Source organism: Drosophila suzukii, chromosome 3 (genome assembly GCF_043229965.1).
Source record: "Drosophila suzukii chromosome 3, CBGP_Dsuzu_IsoJpt1.0, whole genome shotgun sequence".
NCBI classification, from domain to species: Eukaryota; Metazoa; Arthropoda; class Insecta; order Diptera; family Drosophilidae; genus Drosophila; species Drosophila suzukii.
In genome coordinates this window covers 24,005,562-24,022,124 of record NC_092082.1, presented here as the reverse complement: position 1 = coordinate 24,022,124, position 16,563 = coordinate 24,005,562, and the positions used below count along the sequence as shown (strand labels likewise).

At 42.3% G+C, this 16,563-nt stretch overlaps 7 protein-coding genes across 7 annotated transcripts; 4 read left to right on the top strand and 3 right to left on the bottom strand.

The window, feature by feature from the left end:
• Nucleotides 1-355: 355 nt before the first annotated feature.
• Nucleotides 356-1,166, bottom strand: Cpr76Bb (Cuticular protein 76Bb). Its single transcript, XM_017089137.4, has one exon. The coding sequence runs from the start codon at nucleotides 1,089-1,091 to the stop codon at nucleotides 492-494; it is 600 nt and encodes a 199-aa protein (XP_016944626.4). The 5' UTR covers nucleotides 1,092-1,166; the 3' UTR covers nucleotides 356-491.
• A 1,441-nt stretch (nucleotides 1,167-2,607) lies between these two features.
• LOC108010652 (Cuticular protein 76Ba) lies at nucleotides 2,608-3,372 on the top strand. Its single transcript, XM_017075550.4, has one exon. The coding sequence runs from the start codon at nucleotides 2,669-2,671 to the stop codon at nucleotides 3,269-3,271; it is 603 nt and encodes a 200-aa protein (XP_016931039.4). The 5' UTR covers nucleotides 2,608-2,668; the 3' UTR covers nucleotides 3,272-3,372.
• A 1,099-nt stretch (nucleotides 3,373-4,471) lies between these two features.
• On the top strand, nucleotides 4,472-5,233 carry LOC118877223 (uncharacterized). The gene has a single exon (XM_036814634.2). It carries the CDS (start codon nucleotides 4,472-4,474, stop codon nucleotides 5,231-5,233), a length of 762 nt encoding a protein of 253 aa, XP_036670529.2.
• A 157-nt stretch (nucleotides 5,234-5,390) lies between these two features.
• On the bottom strand, nucleotides 5,391-6,173 carry LOC108010651 (probable zinc transporter protein DDB_G0282067). The gene has a single exon (XM_036814761.3). The coding sequence runs from the start codon at nucleotides 6,111-6,113 to the stop codon at nucleotides 5,496-5,498; it is 618 nt and encodes a 205-aa protein (XP_036670656.3). The 5' UTR covers nucleotides 6,114-6,173; the 3' UTR covers nucleotides 5,391-5,495.
• A 1,022-nt stretch (nucleotides 6,174-7,195) lies between these two features.
• ms(3)76Ba (male sterile (3) 76Ba) lies at nucleotides 7,196-9,097 on the top strand. Its single transcript, XM_070996950.1, has one exon. It carries the CDS (start codon nucleotides 7,196-7,198, stop codon nucleotides 9,095-9,097), a length of 1,902 nt encoding a protein of 633 aa, XP_070853051.1.
• Nucleotides 9,098-11,684: 2,587 nt separating this feature from the next.
• LOC108010667 (probable zinc transporter protein DDB_G0282067) lies at nucleotides 11,685-12,425 on the top strand. The gene has a single exon (XM_036814763.3). The coding sequence runs from the start codon at nucleotides 11,744-11,746 to the stop codon at nucleotides 12,317-12,319; it is 576 nt and encodes a 191-aa protein (XP_036670658.3). The 5' UTR covers nucleotides 11,685-11,743; the 3' UTR covers nucleotides 12,320-12,425.
• A 165-nt stretch (nucleotides 12,426-12,590) lies between these two features.
• Nucleotides 12,591-13,307, bottom strand: LOC108010648 (uncharacterized). Its single transcript, XM_036814631.3, has one exon. The coding sequence runs from the start codon at nucleotides 13,305-13,307 to the stop codon at nucleotides 12,591-12,593; it is 717 nt and encodes a 238-aa protein (XP_036670526.3).
• Nucleotides 13,308-16,563: the final 3,256 nt, after the last annotated feature.

Below are 16,563 nucleotides of genomic sequence, written 5' to 3'. Positions count from 1 at the left end.
TTATATTCGGCACAACATTTCAATCTACCTCTTTACACTAGTAAGTTTGATCTGATCCATTAATTTTATAAGTTATTTCAGTATGATTTAATGGAAAATTGCCCATACCTACTCCAGATCAGGTGCTACTGCTTTACAGCGATTTTACTAGATCTTACTTGAGTTTCATATTTTCCAAGTATAATGTTAGACCCGTTCGACTATAAACATTTATGCTTATGTATTTCAGCATAAAATCATAACTACTACAATAAATTACCATAGGCGAGCTTAAGGCCTTTTGCTGCTACTCTAGAATAAACCCACTGTTAGCTTAAAGTTTTAACTATAAGTTAGCATTAGATAATAATAATAATCATATTTCAGTATAAATATATTTAGTTAAGTACTATGTGTGTAAAAAGCTTGCTTTAGTCAGGTAAATGTGTTGCATTGATAAATATTATGTTCAGATCGTTTTCGTCGGGTAGTCCTCATCAAGGTTCCTGGAATCAGTGCAGCTGCTTCACGCTCACGTAGCTGTTGGCGTGACCTCCGTGTCCAAGAGCGTATCCGCCGTAGTGCGCCACATCGTAACCTCCGTACCCGTAGTCGGACCCGTAGAAATCGCCATGTCCGTAGCCCTTGTGGTAGACCTGCGGGTGGTGGGCGTGACCCAGTTTCTTCACCACGGCATTGAACCCGTTGTGGTCATCGGCGGTGTACTCCACCACCCGAGTGGTGCCATCGGACTCCTTCAGGGAGTAGCTGCCCTTGACCTTGTCGCCATCCCTGGTTTCCCACTGGCTCTTCTGGTCGCCGGTGTGGGCATCCTTGACGCCGTAGTCGAAATGGTACTTGGGATAGTGGTGGGGCTCGTGCTTGTCGTATCCGTAGCCGTAGCCGGAGTGCCCGACACTGGGATACCCATGTCCGTAGTTTCCTCCGTAGGCACTGATCACAGCGTGGTCGTATCCGTAGCCATGGCTCTTGTGGATGGGCTCTTCGTGCTTGGTCACCGAACTGTAGCTCGTGGCATGTCCTCCATGAGGAGCCGCTAGGCTTCCGCCCACCAGAAAGGCAAGTAACAGACCTCCGCAAAAGGATTTCATATCGATGATCGCTGTCTTCCAATCGGAACTTTGATGATGTCTGATGGTTCTTAGGGGGCTCACTTGGAGTTTATATAGCTCTCGAAAACTCTGGGGCAATCGACCATCGGGTGGTCATTCTCTTGGCCACACCGTTCACCGTTCGTGCTAGCTGACTTGTTAATTACCTCACTAATTCATAATTACTATTATTGTTTTGGCCATTGAGCTCTATAGAAAATCGAACTCATTTTATATCAAACCAAGTCCGTTACGATTAGGTTCTGCTGAAAATAATTAATTATAACAGAATCAAATCGTTTTTGCAAGTTCGTTAACGTGTTAATAAGTTTGGGGTGTAGTTAAAGAGAAGGGAAAAATAAAGGTAAGAATTTATTTCCTAATTAGGCAATAAGTTTTTTGATCGAGAATTTGAATAAAGTAAGGCTTTGACTTGTACTTTAGAAAATGAGGAAATGTTTTGCATAAAACAGTAAGCATGAAGGCCATTTATTACGTTAGGAATACTTCTTTTAATATTATTGAATGAATTGTTACATATCAAGGTAAATATATATAAAAAGTGGTTATATTTAAGAAATTAACGTTTTTTTTAGAACCATTCTAAGACGGTAAAACTTTCTTGTATTGAAACGAGTGAGAGGCGTTGGATTATGTAAAATTATTTTTGAAAACATAGGTTTTTTGCGGTGCGTTATTGGTTACAATCAATCTTTGAATAATTCTTAAGTTAATTACAAGTTAATGCAAAAAAATATATTTATCCTATGAAGAATCATGGAAAATCGGATGACTTCAAATATAATGCGTGGTCCAACAAGAAAATATCATAGACATTAGTTAGATCATAGGTTTTGCACAGTACATATTAAGTCATCTTAACTTTATAATTAATTTTATGTGTGGTTTATATTTTTCCTCAAAGTCAAAGCCTTTAACCTCCTTAATTATAAATATTCAGAAAACATTATCGGCTCTTTGGTTAGTTAGCTCCAATTCGGAAGCTTTGGGTGCCCCACAGCAAGCGCCCTGGGCAGAAACACCGACTGATTATACTGGCCGCCCGGCCCTGTCCCGGCCCCTCTCCGCAACCAACCGTCTCAAGGTCATTCGCAGTGAAGTCGGCAAAGAAGAGGGGCGAACCTAAGAAACGCAGCGAGGCGAGGCGGTATGGCTAAGTAATTTGAAAGCGGGCCACACTTGTTGATTGATTTCCAAGCAACAAAAACACCAAGCTTTGCGTTTTTCAGCTAGTTGAGCGGTGTTCACGCCTCGTTTATCGATGTTGTTATTGCTGGCCAAGCTTGAATTTGCGAGCCAAATTTAATTTGCCAATCCACCGGCCGAGATTATGAATACGAATGAGGAAAATGAAAATTTGCACAAAAATTCGAAGCATTTTTCATACCTATTTTTTGGGACTCTTACTTTTTTCTAGCCTATTTAGCCTCGAGGGTAAAATGTAATTAATCGATCCATAGAATGGACAGAAGTATAAAAGCACTGGGCCTCGCCAAGTGATTATAACAGTTCCAATTGCGATTTAGGCCAAGCGAGTCGACTAGAAACCAACTATTATGGCTTATAAACTTACAATCCTCTGCTGCGCGCTTTTCGGTGTGGCTGCTGCTAGTTATATCCCCCACGGAGGATACGATCACGGACACGCAGTGGGATACAGCATCCAGACGCACCACGAGGCTCCCAAGAAGTGGCAGGACCACCACGAAGCCCACTCTTGGGCGCCAATTCAGGACCATCACCACCAGCAGTGGGCACCAGTGGCTTCCCACGACAGCCACCCCCAGTGGAGCCACCACGAGGAGCCCAAGCACCACCCCAAGTACGAATTCGACTACGGAGTGAAGGACACCAAGACCGGAGACATCAAGCAGCAGTGGGAGACCCGGGACGGGGACAAGGTCAAGGGGGGATACACCATGAAGGAGGCCGATGGACGCACCAGGATCGTGGAGTACACCGCCGATTCCCACCACGGATTCCAGGCTACCGTGAAGCATGTTGGACACGCCGACCACATCGAGCACAGCCACGGACACGGACACGGACATGGACATGGACAGGAGTACGGACACGGACATGGCCATGCCACCAGCTACGCTGAGGTGAAACTGGACACCGGCAGCAAGTGGGAGGACAAGAGCAGCAAGTGGTGGTGAAGGAGCGACCCACTGACTGTATAACGACTCGGACTAACTAAATTATTGTAAATAGAAACGAACAAATTACGAACTTTAGTTTTAGATAAATAAATAGAAGCAAAGTGCAGAAAATGCGTTAAAATATTAAATCAAAAAGTTTTTGTTTCCTTTAAAAACAAATTTGACAAACAGACTAACGAGAAATTTAAAAATTAACATTCATCAACCCATCCAAAAATTGTTAAAATCTGACCGTTTATTCATTTATGAGCAATTATTCAAATGGTTATGGCAAGTTTGCGCCAGGATTCTACCAGTGTCTATTAAGAAAATCTTTACTTCAGCCGAGTACCACACCCAGAAGTTTGTGGGTCCTTAGATTTTTAGATTTAGATTCCTAATTTTCGCACGCAGCGCAAGTTCATTACGAGAACGTGCCATTCCCACTCTGACACCCACAAGCCGCGTAAATCTGTGGGTCCTACAGTTTTAGTGCTAGAAAAAAAAGTTTAACTGTAATGTATAATTCTCGTCAATACCTATCTATCGACCTAAAAAACGCCCACTAACCTCTAAAAATCGTAGATTTGAACGCTGATATCTCGGAAACTATCGAAGATAGGGAATTGGGATTTCCGATTAAGATTCCTTAGCCTTGTACGCAGCGCAAGTTTTGTACGCAAGCCGCCCAATGTCACGACCACAATTTTCATGCTAGAAAAAAATTTGTAATGAAATGTATTGGTCCCGTCAGTAACTATCGATTGACCCCAAAAAAGAATGCCACGCCCACTCTAACGCCCATAACGCTTAAATCTGTCGGCCGCCCACATAACCGCATATTGAGATCGCGGGTAGGTGGCGCATTACAATCTCGCTTTGCTGATTGCATATCTCAATCTCCCTTTGGTCCCTTCAGCTGAGTAACAGGTATCTAATAGTCGAGGTACTCGACTATAGCGATCTTCCTTGTTTTTAAATGTGATTACAACTAGAGTTGGCTAGTGAGTAAAGACTCCTGTATGAAAAATTTATGAGTAGTGTTAGCAGACAAGTCATAATTTATTCAGATATTGAAACACAGGTGGGTTTGTCACCCTTAGCTTAATTTTTATTAGAAAATTAATCGAAAAGTAGGCCCTGACAAAAGTTTCGTGGCAACCACTTGCAATTGAATTGCATTTGCTGAATTTTCATTAGCTTACTGAAGTAGCAAAAATGCCTCGCAAGCCCAATAGAGTTCAAAAAAACCTTATGATGGTTTTCGTTCCGGTGTCCACGACCCTGGGTATCGATATCGAGTGGAAGAAGCCGAAGAACTTCAAGAGCGCCTCCGAGGAGAAATCTTGGATGCAGCAGTCGCGCAAGGAGGCCAGGGAGATCAGGCTGGATCTGGAGAGTGGGCGCTTGAAGCCGAAGGACATGCCCGGCAGAATACTCGTGGAGCCGAATCCAAATCAGGTTCCATCAGACGAGGCCAAGAGGTTCCAGAAGGAATTGTTCAATCGCAAAGGTGCCCTCACTACAGAGCGAAATTTCGTCAATCTCTTCACAAAGCTGGCCAACAGTTTACAATTCTGGGATCCCGTCAAGGCCCTCAGGGTCCTGAACCAGATGAAGAAAATGAAACTGACCAAACTAATGCTCCTCCGCAATCCGGACTGCGTTACAAAGACTCGCGATCTTAGAGAATTTGGAGGAGAAGAGGAGTTTCAGGAGCACGACATGGTCATCCGCCAGAAATCAACAGAGCTTTACGCAAAATTTCAGAAAATCTTTAATTTAGGGCCGGACCCCGAGGACTCGTTTTGGGAGGACTTTTGCGAGCAGGTTGATGTCTTCAATGCCCTTACGAAAGATATGAAGAAGATATTTCGCACCACGTTGAGTGACCAGGGGTACAAGAGACTGCTAGACGCCGAGAAGGCTTCCGATTCCTCCATATCGGTTAATGCTCAGAATGGCGAATACATCAAATAATATGGTATCTCCTTGATTCACAATTTGTTGGTATTGATTCCATTGCTAAACACAGTTTTTCATTAATGTGCGGAGCAACGAAATGGAAACAAGTTTGTTTTGTTACCCATCTGAAAAGATCCTTAAAGGTGAATCAATTTTGGAATTTTACTTGCACTTGGCTTCAGTTTATTTTCGTATAACTATATTTCGCAATTTGTTCGTTTCTATTTACAATAATTTAGTTAGTCCGAGTCGTTATACAGTCAGTTGGGTCGCTCCTTCACCACCACTTGCTGCTCTTGTCCTCCCACTTGCTGCCGGTGTCCTGTTTCACCTCAGCGTAGCTGGTGGCATGGCCATGTCCGTGTCCGTACTCCTGTCCATGTCCATGTCCATGTCCGTGTCCGTGTCCGTGGCTGTGCTCGATGTGGTCGGCGTGTCCAACATGCTTCACGGTAGCCTGGAATCCGTGGTGGGAATCGGCGGTGTACTCCACGATCCTGGTGCGTCCATCGGCCTCCTTCATGGTGTATCCCCCCTTGACCTTGTCCCCGTCCCGGGTCTCCCACTGCTGCTTGATGTCTCCGGTCTTGGTGTCCTTCACTCCGTAGTCGAATTCGTACTTGGGGTGGTGCTTGGGCTCCTCGTGGTGGCTCCACTGGTGGTGGCTGTCGTGGGAAGCCACTGGTGCCCACTGCTGGTGGTGATGGTCCTGAATTGGCGCCCAAGAGTGGGCTTGGTGGTCCTGGTGGTGATCCTGCCACTTCTTGGGAGCCTCATGGTGCGTCTGGATGCTGTATCCCACTGCGTGTCCGTGATCGTGTCCTCCGTGGGGGATATAACTGGCAGCAGCCACACCGAAAAGCGCGCAGCAGAGGATGGTTAGTTTATGAGCCATTTTCGTTTGTTACTGTTCGACTTGCTTGGCCTGAATTAGAATGAAAACTGTGATAATCAGTAGACTAAGCCCAATGCTTTTATACCTCAGCCCATTCTTCCGATCTCGAGGTTAATTGGCTCGAAAAAGAAAGAGACCGAAAAATAGGTAATAGGTAAGCCAAATGCTTCAAACTTTGGTAAACTTTTCATTTTTACCATTCATAATCTGGTTTTGTTGAAAGTCAAATTAAATCGGTCTAAAAATCATAGGCATTAACAATTATAACAAAACGTAATAGATTTGCGTTAAGGGGGACTATGATCGTTAGAGAAGAAGAATATGTTTGTAAAATGTCATCAATATAGGGGTGAGTGGAATAAGGATAGTAAGAAGAGTTTGGTTGAACATAGTAGATATAAATAAAAAGTCATCACCATGAAAAAGGTATCATTGGAAAGCCTGTTCTTTTGGCTATAACTTTTAAACTCAACTGCAAAGCCTCCGAGAAATTATCCTCTGTCAACTTTTCTTTTTGGACGTCCCGAACGGGTTTAGGACCGCTTGGTCTAGTATTGCTACATGTTGGGTCATCAAGTTCTCGTGGAAACTATATATATACATCAACCAAATCCGTAATATCAAACCTTACCCGGGGTTAGATTTTAAAGTAAAGAGTGCTTACTGGAGATGTAAAAATGTAACATAATTGCAATGGCTTTTTACGAAATAAGTGACAACTTCGGTTTTCAGGAGTTATTAAACGACAATTGCTAACGCAGCCACACTGACAAAGTTGTTGACAAATTTAACGCCGTACAATTAATTTAAAGCTGAGCAGCTAGAATGCTTTCCGTACTTATAAAATATGGATTTCATTTCATTTAGGGCCTTAATGCCAACGGAAGATCCGGAATCATAAAAACCTTCTCACACAGTCACCACCTCATAATCTCTTTTGTCCTGGTAAGCAATCTGTAGTAAATAAAATAGTTTTATTGTCTAAAACATCGCCCGACAAGTTTTTTCTTCAAGGTGTCGAACTAAATTCTGACTCCCAGGGGAACTCTGAACCCAAGCACGTGATTGTCGACGAGGAAACAATGCCACCACCAAATTCACCTGGGGTAGTCAAGACCCGCCGATTACCCACCGAATACAAGGTGACAGACCAGCCGATGGTACGCAGGTCGGTGTCAAAGTCTGCTGTCAACTTAGAGGAACCACCGATAGTGGCACTAGATTCGTTAGAAGATCAGAACCATGTGGATTTGTATTATTCTGACCTCCCAACCTCGGAGGATATTTGGCAGACCTTTAAGGACCTAAAGGAGGCCTTGGTGCCGCCATCGGAAGTAGATTGGCCTCTATGTTGTATTGTAGGTATGGAAAAGTCGAAATCTCCACCTCCAGGAGCCTTGGAATGCCTGATTTCCAAGGAAACCTCCTTGAAAATAGTTCCTCAAGAAAACAATGCTGCGGAGGGGCTCATCAACTGGGAAATAGACAGGAAGTCTATCAATGATACCCAGCGTCGTATTTTTTACGATGGAGAAATCGTCTTTGATAAAATTACTATTGTTGAGGAAGAAGATCGTGCTCTGGACGATTGGATAAAATCAGAGGGACTAAACGAACCTTACAGCGATATTGATGAGTTTGATATGCTGTTGAGCTTAGCTAGAGACCAGGAGAAAAATCGGAAAGTTCTGTTTGACCTGTTAAAGACCAAAAATCTTCATAGCGCACAGGCGAAGGATGTTAAAAAAAGGTCTTCAATGGTATTTGAAGAATTACCTTGTAAAATCGATGCCGTGGAGCCGCAGTTGAAAAAAACTGTTCCCGATGAAATGATGCTGGAAACTACTCCCGAAGACGACATTTCAGAGATATATATTGAAGAGTCATTTAAGGAAATGCAACTGAATGCGCTTAGACCAGAGCGTCCCATTATTCTTGACGTTAAAGATATTGGATCAGTCCCGCCAAAGCACCAAGATGAGGCAGCGATTCAGGATTGGCTACAGCAATGTAGTAGCACCATTTCCCAGCAACTGCAATTTCTAATCAATGAGGAGAGTGTCAAGCCAACATCTACGGAACCTGGAGCCATTGATTTCGAAAGCGAGATAGACAAGGAGCAGATGATGACCCGAAGTTCAGGAAGGTGCATCAGAACGTCTCCCCTAGAGAACGGATGGCAGAATAGCTTCACAGTTCGCCTTGAGGACTCCGAGGACATCATTGACCACAATATGACGGAATACAGGGACCCGCAAGCCAAACGACTCCGCTCCAAGTGGAACCAGCGATATGGCTTCAAGTCCGCGGGGCAATTGGACAGGACTTTGGTGCTTCCACCCTTACCAGTTCATACGGAGCACTGCCGCCAGAAGATCAGGATCCTAAGGCATCCCACCAAACATCAAAGCGAGTCCCTGAGCTTGCCCGTTAAAATGAATTTCTGCAAACTGTTTTGTACCCTGCAATTGAACAGAAATTTGGATCTTGACATGGCTGTAAGGACCCTGGATAACGGCGTTTACAATAGAGACATAGGTGTGATCGAAGTAAGGTATGAGGCCACGCAGGTAGGCTGGATATGGGCCAATGGCACTGTGATGATTATCAACGGAAGTAGTAGCGCGATGTTGGCCGAAATCCAAAGCGATATCGTGGCGAAGACCATGGGGAAGATGAATTTCGAGGCCGACCCATCCCACAAGCTCTTACACTTACGTCTCTTTTCCAGTGCCAACTATCCCTGGGCCGTTAATTTACAGGAATTTAGTGCGGACTACTCCCTTTCTTCAGAACCATTCCTTCGTGAAAAGAGGTTCGTCTACTATGTGAATGAGGATATGCCCGGAGTGTCAGCTAGAATTTATGAGTCCGGAATGATCCAAGTGTTTGCCATGACCACGGCTGAGGCGGATGAAATGCTGAAGAAACTGTATCTGCTTTTGGCCAGTTATCGAAAGCCCGAAATCAAGCCTAAGAATTAAATAGAAAAATCTCGAAGAAAAAAAGAACCAAATTCTAAGATGAAAACACAAAGACATCCGAAAATAAATGTTCAATATTTACGAAATTAAATATCGAATTCATTTTCATATTTCTGAGAAAGGCCCTTGGGGATATCCTGAGAAAATGCAGTAAAAGTAAATAGTTAAATTTAGGAGACTTAAGCAGAGAAAACCGGATATGTAAAATGTACCGATCTTTTATATAATTTTAACCAAAATACGCGTTAAATGGTACCCAGATGTGCAATACCATACCCCATTTCAAAGTAATTTAAATGAATGCTAGGTCGTTCTCAAATTTAGACCGGTTTGTCGGTTTGCATTTTGTATTCCCAGGCAGAAGGGGCTGCAACGCAGTGAAGAAGAACGATCGAAAAATGAATGGGAAAATAATAAAACGAAAACTCAAGCTTCTTTGTTTTCTTACCCTTGCAGAGGGTATAATGATTTCAATCAGAAGTATCCAACCCCATAAAGTATATATATTCTTGATCAGCATCACTATTCGATTCGAATAGCCATATCCGTTTGGCCGTCCGTCTGTCTGTTTCTACGCGAACTAGTCTCTCAGTTTTGAGGAGATCCCATCCCAGAAGTATTTTCTATTGCAGGTAGTATTGTTATAAGTCAGATCGATCCGAATCGGAAAACTGTGTCCTATTTCTAAAACATCATTTTGTTGATCGAAAACCAATAGTAGGGGAGATTGGGGTTAGGATAGTTGAGGGGCAAGTATAGTTTGTGGCCCTAGCGGCTAAACGGCTTGATTGAAATGCGCGCCGTTTTATTATTATCTGTTCGAGACACATTGGCCGATCCCGACATTTTTAATGTAACTAATTATACCCGTTACTCGTAGAGTAAAAGGGTATACTAGATTCGTCGGAAAGTATGTAACAGGCAGAAGGAAGCGTTTCCGACCCCATAAAGTATATATATTCTTGATCAGGATCACTAGCCGAGTCGATCTAGCCATGTCCGTCTGTCCGTCTGTCTGTCCGGATGAACGCTGAGATCTCGGAAACTATGGGAGCTAGGCTATTGAGATTTGGCGTGCAGATTCCTGAGCTTCTTACGCAGCGCAGGATTGTTTCAGTAGAGTGCCACGCCCACTCTAACGCCCACAAACCGCCCAAAACTGTGGCTCCTACAGTTTTGATGCTAGAATAAAAATTTTAACTGAAATGTAATGTTTTTATCAATACCTATCGATTGACCCAAAAAAAGTTTGCCACGCCCACCCTAACGCCCATAAATCGCCCACAAACTTCAAAAAATCGTAAATATGAACGTGGATATCTCGGAAACTATCAAAGATAGAGAATTGGGATTTCAGATTTAGATTCCGTAGCCTTATATGCAGCGCAAGTTTGTAACGCGAATATGCCACGCCCACTCTAACGTCCACAACCCGCGAAAACCTGTGACGCCCACAATTTTTATGCTACAAGAAAAATTTTAACTGAAATGTATTGGTCTCGTCAATACCTATCGTTTGGTCCAAAAAAAATTTGCCACGCCCACTCTAACGCCCATAACGCTTAAATCTGTATACCGCCGGTAGGTGGCGCATTTTAATCTCGCTTTGCTACTTGCATATCTCTATTTAGCTGAGTAACGGGTATCTGATAGTCGAGGTACTCGACTATAGCCTTCTTCCTTGTTTTTCATTGTTTTGTGGTCTTCATTCTTGGTGATATTTTGCAAGAGCTCAAAACACTTCCTGTGGACAAGGATAGTTGAAGGTAATATTTGATAATACGGATTTGGTTCAAGTATCTATATAGTTTTAATGGCAGCATTACTGCTTGGAGCTGTCAGCGACAGTAATATAATGTAGTAATACTAATCTAAGCGGTCCAAAAACCGGTCGGGGACTTTCAGAAAGAAAAGTTGAAACCGCCCAATTTTCAGGGGATAATGATATTCTGAAGATAAGAAGATAAGAAAAATTAAATTATCATAAATGCAGTCCTCCGCGTCAAGAGCTTTTTATCGCAGTTTTATAACATTAAGAAAGGTTAAAAAAATATTTTCCATTTACAGCAGAATTAAATTTGTAACTATTTTTACCCTAGCACTGGGGAAAGGATAGTTTAAAAAGTATTTTGACATTTTGCAACATTTCTCGAAGGCTTTGCAATTGACTTTAAAAGTTATAGCCAAAAGAACAGGCTTTCCAAAGATACCATTCATACCGTTCATTACCATGAATGACTTTATTTATATCCTTCTTCTTCTTTATATCCTTACTCCACTCTCCCCTACATCTTTTTTACATAATTGTTGACATTTTACTAAGAAATTCTTGTGATCATAGGCAATTTTTCCAGCCCCCATAATCTCCCTTAACGCAAATGTATTATGATTTGTTAGTATTGTTAATGCCTATGTTTTTGTAGACCCATTTAATTTGACTTTGCGAATGGTAAAAATGAAAAGTTTACCTAAGTTTGAAGCATTTGGCTTGCCTATTACCTATTTTTCGGTCTCTTTCTTTTTCGAGCCAATTAACCTCGAGATCGGAAGAATGGGCTGAGGTATAAAAGCATTGGGCTTAGTCTACTGATTATCACAGTTTTCATTCTAATTCAGGCCAAGCAAGTCGAACAGTAACAAACGAAAATGGCCCATAAACTAACCATCCTCTGCTGCGCGCTTTTCGGTGTGGCTGCTGCCAGTTATATCCCCCACGGAGGACACGATCACGGACACGCAGTGGGATACAGCATCCAGACGCACCACGAGGCTCCCAAGAAGTGGCAGGATCACCACCAGCAGTGGGCACCAGTGGCTTCCCACGACAGCCACCACCAGTGGAGCCACCACGAGGAGCCCAAGCACCACCCCAAGTACGAATTCGACTACGGAGTGAAGGACACCAAGACCGGAGACATCAAGCAGCAGTGGGAGACCCGGGACGGGGACAAGGTCAAGGGGGGATACACCATGAAGGAGGCCGATGGACGCACCAGGATCGTGGAGTACACCGCCGATTCCCACCACGGATTCCAGGCTACCGTGAAGCATGTTGGACACGCCGACCACATCGAGCACAGCCACGGACACGGACACGGACACGGACACGGACATGGACATGGACAGGAGTACGGACACGGACATGGCCATGCCACCAGCTACGCTGAGGTGAAACAGGACACCGGCAGCAAGTGGGAGGACAAGAGCAGCAAGTGGTGGTGAAGGAGCGACCCAACTGACTGTATAACGACTCGGACTAACTAAATTATTGTAAATAGAAACGAACAAATTGCGAAATATAGTTATACGAAAATAAACTGAAGCCAAGTGCAAGTAAAATTCCAAAATTGATTCACCTTTAAGGATCTTTTCAGATGGGTAACAAAACAAACTTGTTTCCATTTCGTTGCTCCCCACATTAATGAAAAACACTGTTTAGCGATGGTGTCAATACCAACAAATTGTGAGTTAAGGAGCTATTATATTTTTTGATTTATTCGCCATTCTGAGCACTAACCGATATGGAGGAAACGGAAGCCTTCTCGGCGTCTACCAGTCTCTTGTACCCCTGGTCACTCAACGTGGTGCGAAATATCTTCTTCATATCTTTCGTAAGGGCATTGAAGACATCAACCTGCTCGCAAAATTCCTCCCAAAACGAGTCGTCGGAGTCCGACTCTAAATTAAAAATTTTCTTAAATTTTGCGTAAAGCTCAGTTGATTTCTGGCGGATGACCATGTCGTGCTCCTGAAACTCCTCTTCTCCTCCAAATTCTCTAAGATCGCGAGTCTTTGTAACGCAGTCCGGATTGCGGAGGAGCATTAGTTTGGTCAGTTTCATTTTCTTCATCTGGTTCAGGACCCTGAGGGCCTTGACGGGATCCCAGAATTGTAAACTGTTGGCCAGCTTTGTGAAGAGATTGACGAAATTTCGCTCTGTAGTGAGGGCACCTTTGCGATTGAACAATTCCTTCTGGAACCTCTTGGCCTCGACTGATGGAACCTGATTTGGATTCGGCTCCACGAGTATTCTGCCGGGCATGTCCTTCGGCTTCAAGCGCCCACTCTCCAAATCCAGCCTGATCTCCCAGGCCTCCTTGCGCGACTGCTGCATCCAAGATTTCTCCTCGGCGGCGCTCTTGAATTTCTTCGGCTTCTTCCAATCGATGTCGATAGCCAGGGTCGTGGACACCGGAACAAAAACCAACATAATGTTTTGTTGAGCTCTGTTAGGCCTACGAGGCATTTTTGCTACTATCAGTCAGCTAATGAAAATTCAGCAAATGCAATTCAATTGCAAGTGGTTGCCACGAAACTTTTGTCAGGGCCTACTTTTCGATTAATTTTCTGATAAAAATTAAGCTAAAAGTGACAACCCTTCTCTGGGTTTTAATATCTGAATAAATCTTGACTTGTCCGGTAACACTACTTATACAATTTTCCGTCCGTTTTTCGTACGGAAGTACTTATAACTAGACTTCGGATGTTGCATATAAGCACATTTTTTACGAAAATCATAATTCCATTAAGAAAAATGATTAAAACACCATTATATTCTTAATCGGAGGCAATGGCGGATCCAGAGTTTGGTAGTTGGGGTAAAAAAAATTTGTAGATTGGACATCAAAAAATTCGGAAAAAAATACATATTAAATATACGTTTTAAGCCGAATGGGGTGGGCCTATCCCCTATATTCACAGGTGGTTCCGCGCATGATCAGAGGTCTCTTTTTCACATTTTTGTTAGTGAGATAGTACCTTTTTATTATATTCATTTAAATCCCACCAACCTTTCATATCCTTTAGTATCTTCAACCTCTTTTTTGCCGTTGACAACATTACAGAGGGCTCAATTCTAGCTCAAAATAGTCCAAAACTAACGATTTGAAAATTAATTTAAAATGTAAGCATAACATGGAATATATCGATACTCATGATAAGAAATCGAGTAGTGCGTTATCTACATTTGTTTGTATTATACATGAACATTACACCAAAAGTGTCCACCTAGCGGTGACTTTCTTAACTGCAAGTGCACTGCTTTCTCAAAAGATAAAGCAGTTTATTCAAAATGTTGTAACGGCTTATGCGTTTTTGAATTTTTAAATAAAACTCATAATGTTTCCAGTCCCTGCTTTAAGATTTACGTCTGAAAACAGTTAATTTAAGCTCTCTTCCAACTTTTTATGTTTTAGTCAAGAGCTCCATTACAGGTCGTATAGTTTTAAACACATTTTATGAACATTTTCTTTAAAGCAACCGCAACAGGCTTAAATGAGACAAGCCCGCTTCACTGGTCAGCTGGTCAGCACATGATGGAATGCCGTCCAATGTGAGAAGAAAGCATCTTGCCCTCGTCATATAAATTCATCAATTAAACATTAATTTATGCCGTGAAGCAAAGTTTTGCGGTCACATAAATCTGCGAGTGTTGTTTGCCCGGAACGCAATCGACGGAGTTGGTCGAAAACCAAACTGAGTGCCTGAGGTCGGGATTCCCAGGACCGAAATGATTGAAGCCCCCACCCGGGAAATTCCATTTCCAATGCTCCGAGGATAAGACTGCCACCGAAATGTAAATGATGTTGAAACATTTATTGGTTACAGAGAGAAAATTTCGACGCCGCGATAAGCGACAAACTGTTGACAGTTTGGATAGGGATATGCCAGGGATCTGCCGGATTTATTTGCCAAGCTAGTAATGCATGTGTGGCCGGGTGCGGGAAATAAAGCGGCGGGAAAGGGAAAACCTTTGCCTTTGGCTCATAATTTGCAGCTTCTCCACACACTGTCGTCCAGTCTTGGCCCCACCTCGGCCCCACCTCCAATTTTCGCCTTTATATGGTTTCATTAAAAATGCAAATGAGCAGTGGAGATTGCAATCGTGGCAGCCGACCAGGTGGGGTCAAAACGAAAAAAAACAGAAAACAGAAAGGAAAGCTCGCACAAAGACCGAAACGCAGACGTTAAATTTATGCCAAGGGTTCAGGGACTCAAATTTATTGTTTCCATTGGGGTACATCGAATACAAAGGTGCTTTTATCATTAAAATAATTCAGATTTTGAGCAGTTATAAATAGTGGTGATTAGCGAGGTGGAACTATTTTTCTTTAACGAGGAATAGATTCATAAATAAATGAAAAAGTACTTTCTTCTAGGAAATTATTTTATTTGACTTATGAGTTTTTATTTATATTTTAATTGCCAAGGGATAATCTTTATCTAAGCATTTTTCAAAAATATTGCTGGAGGGTTTGTCGGAGCATATCTTTCTTGGCCCAGAACTTTTATAACTTCAGTGCTTGAAATGTGAATTTTAGTTCCAATGTCGTACTCTTAAATGATAAACAAAGTTATAGTTATGTAAAATATATTTAAAATATATTTTTATCGGCACTCAAACTTAATCTTGTTCTAAAAAAATCATTCGGAATGCATATAATAATAATAATATAATAATCTTTATTGTTCATGGATTAATTTAGTTCTTAATTTACAAAAACATTTTAGAGATTAATTCAAAGCTTACGTTTATTCTAGCTCAGGTGTGTTCACTGTACTCCAATGGTTTCGGAACTCTAGCAGTTAGGGGCAGCGGGTTTTGGCAAGTGTATCTCAATTGCATTCTTTCCGTAATATAGTACTTTTCCCCTTCAACCTTTTTGCTGTCGCTTGGCCAAAGGCGTTCGCCAGTCGCAGAATGGGGAAAACTGAAACAGAGTCGGAAAAGAAGGAAAGCAGCTCGAAAGCCGAAATAAATCGTCGAAAGTTCAAAATGAATGAAAAGCAGCTAGCGACGAATAAATGAATGAAACGAAATGAATCCCAAAGGGAGGTGCTCGGGGTGTCGGCGAGGAGTGGAAAAGAGCAGCGCCTGGAATGACTGTTGCCCTCCTTTGGCCCCCGTTTTCAGTTTTCAGTTTTCAGTTTTCCGCCGACCATCCTGCCCTGTTGCTGTTGTTGTGACAGGCGGGGTTTAAGGAGTGCGGGAAAGTTTTGCCTGATTTCGGCGCCGCTCAAAGTATAATAATGTGACCCGGCGACCCCAGCCTCCAGCTTCCTCAGCTTCTGAAGTTCCATAGTGTTGTCGTAGGCCTCATATTTTATTGCTAGATCCGGCAGTTCTTCAAGTGGAAATATTAAAAAAGGTAAGAAAATTCGTTTATGTTTTTACTATTAAGATAATGATTCAGTAATGGTCTTTATTGGATCCAAAATTAGGTGTAGCCCATTTCCATCTAAAGTGAATAGTAACATTTTATGATCATAAGTACTATAATATTAAATAATCTTTCTTAAATTTGTTTTAAATTTGTTGTAAAAACAGATCTTGAGTTAATATAAGTAACAATTCCTTATTTTTTTTATTTAAGGATACTAAAAATCTGTTTTTTTTAAATTAAGTAGTTTAAGTGATCAATTTAATGATGTTTGTTAGTTTTAGTAAGAATAGTACTTTTTTGTCT

Excerpts from the sequence above, each read along its gene's own strand:
- Cpr76Bb (XM_017089137.4), bottom strand. The coding sequence starts at position 1,091 with ATGAAATCCTTTTGCGGAGGTCTGTTACTTGCCTTTCTGGTGGGCGGA.
- LOC108010652 (XM_017075550.4), top strand. The coding sequence starts at position 2,669 with ATGGCTTATAAACTTACAATCCTCTGCTGCGCGCTTTTCGGTGTGGCT.
- LOC118877223 (XM_036814634.2), top strand. The coding sequence starts at position 4,472 with ATGCCTCGCAAGCCCAATAGAGTTCAAAAAAACCTTATGATGGTTTTC.
- LOC108010651 (XM_036814761.3), bottom strand. The coding sequence starts at position 6,113 with ATGGCTCATAAACTAACCATCCTCTGCTGCGCGCTTTTCGGTGTGGCT.
- LOC108010667 (XM_036814763.3), top strand. The coding sequence starts at position 11,744 with ATGGCCCATAAACTAACCATCCTCTGCTGCGCGCTTTTCGGTGTGGCT.
- LOC108010648 (XM_036814631.3), bottom strand. The coding sequence starts at position 13,307 with ATGTTGGTTTTTGTTCCGGTGTCCACGACCCTGGCTATCGACATCGAT.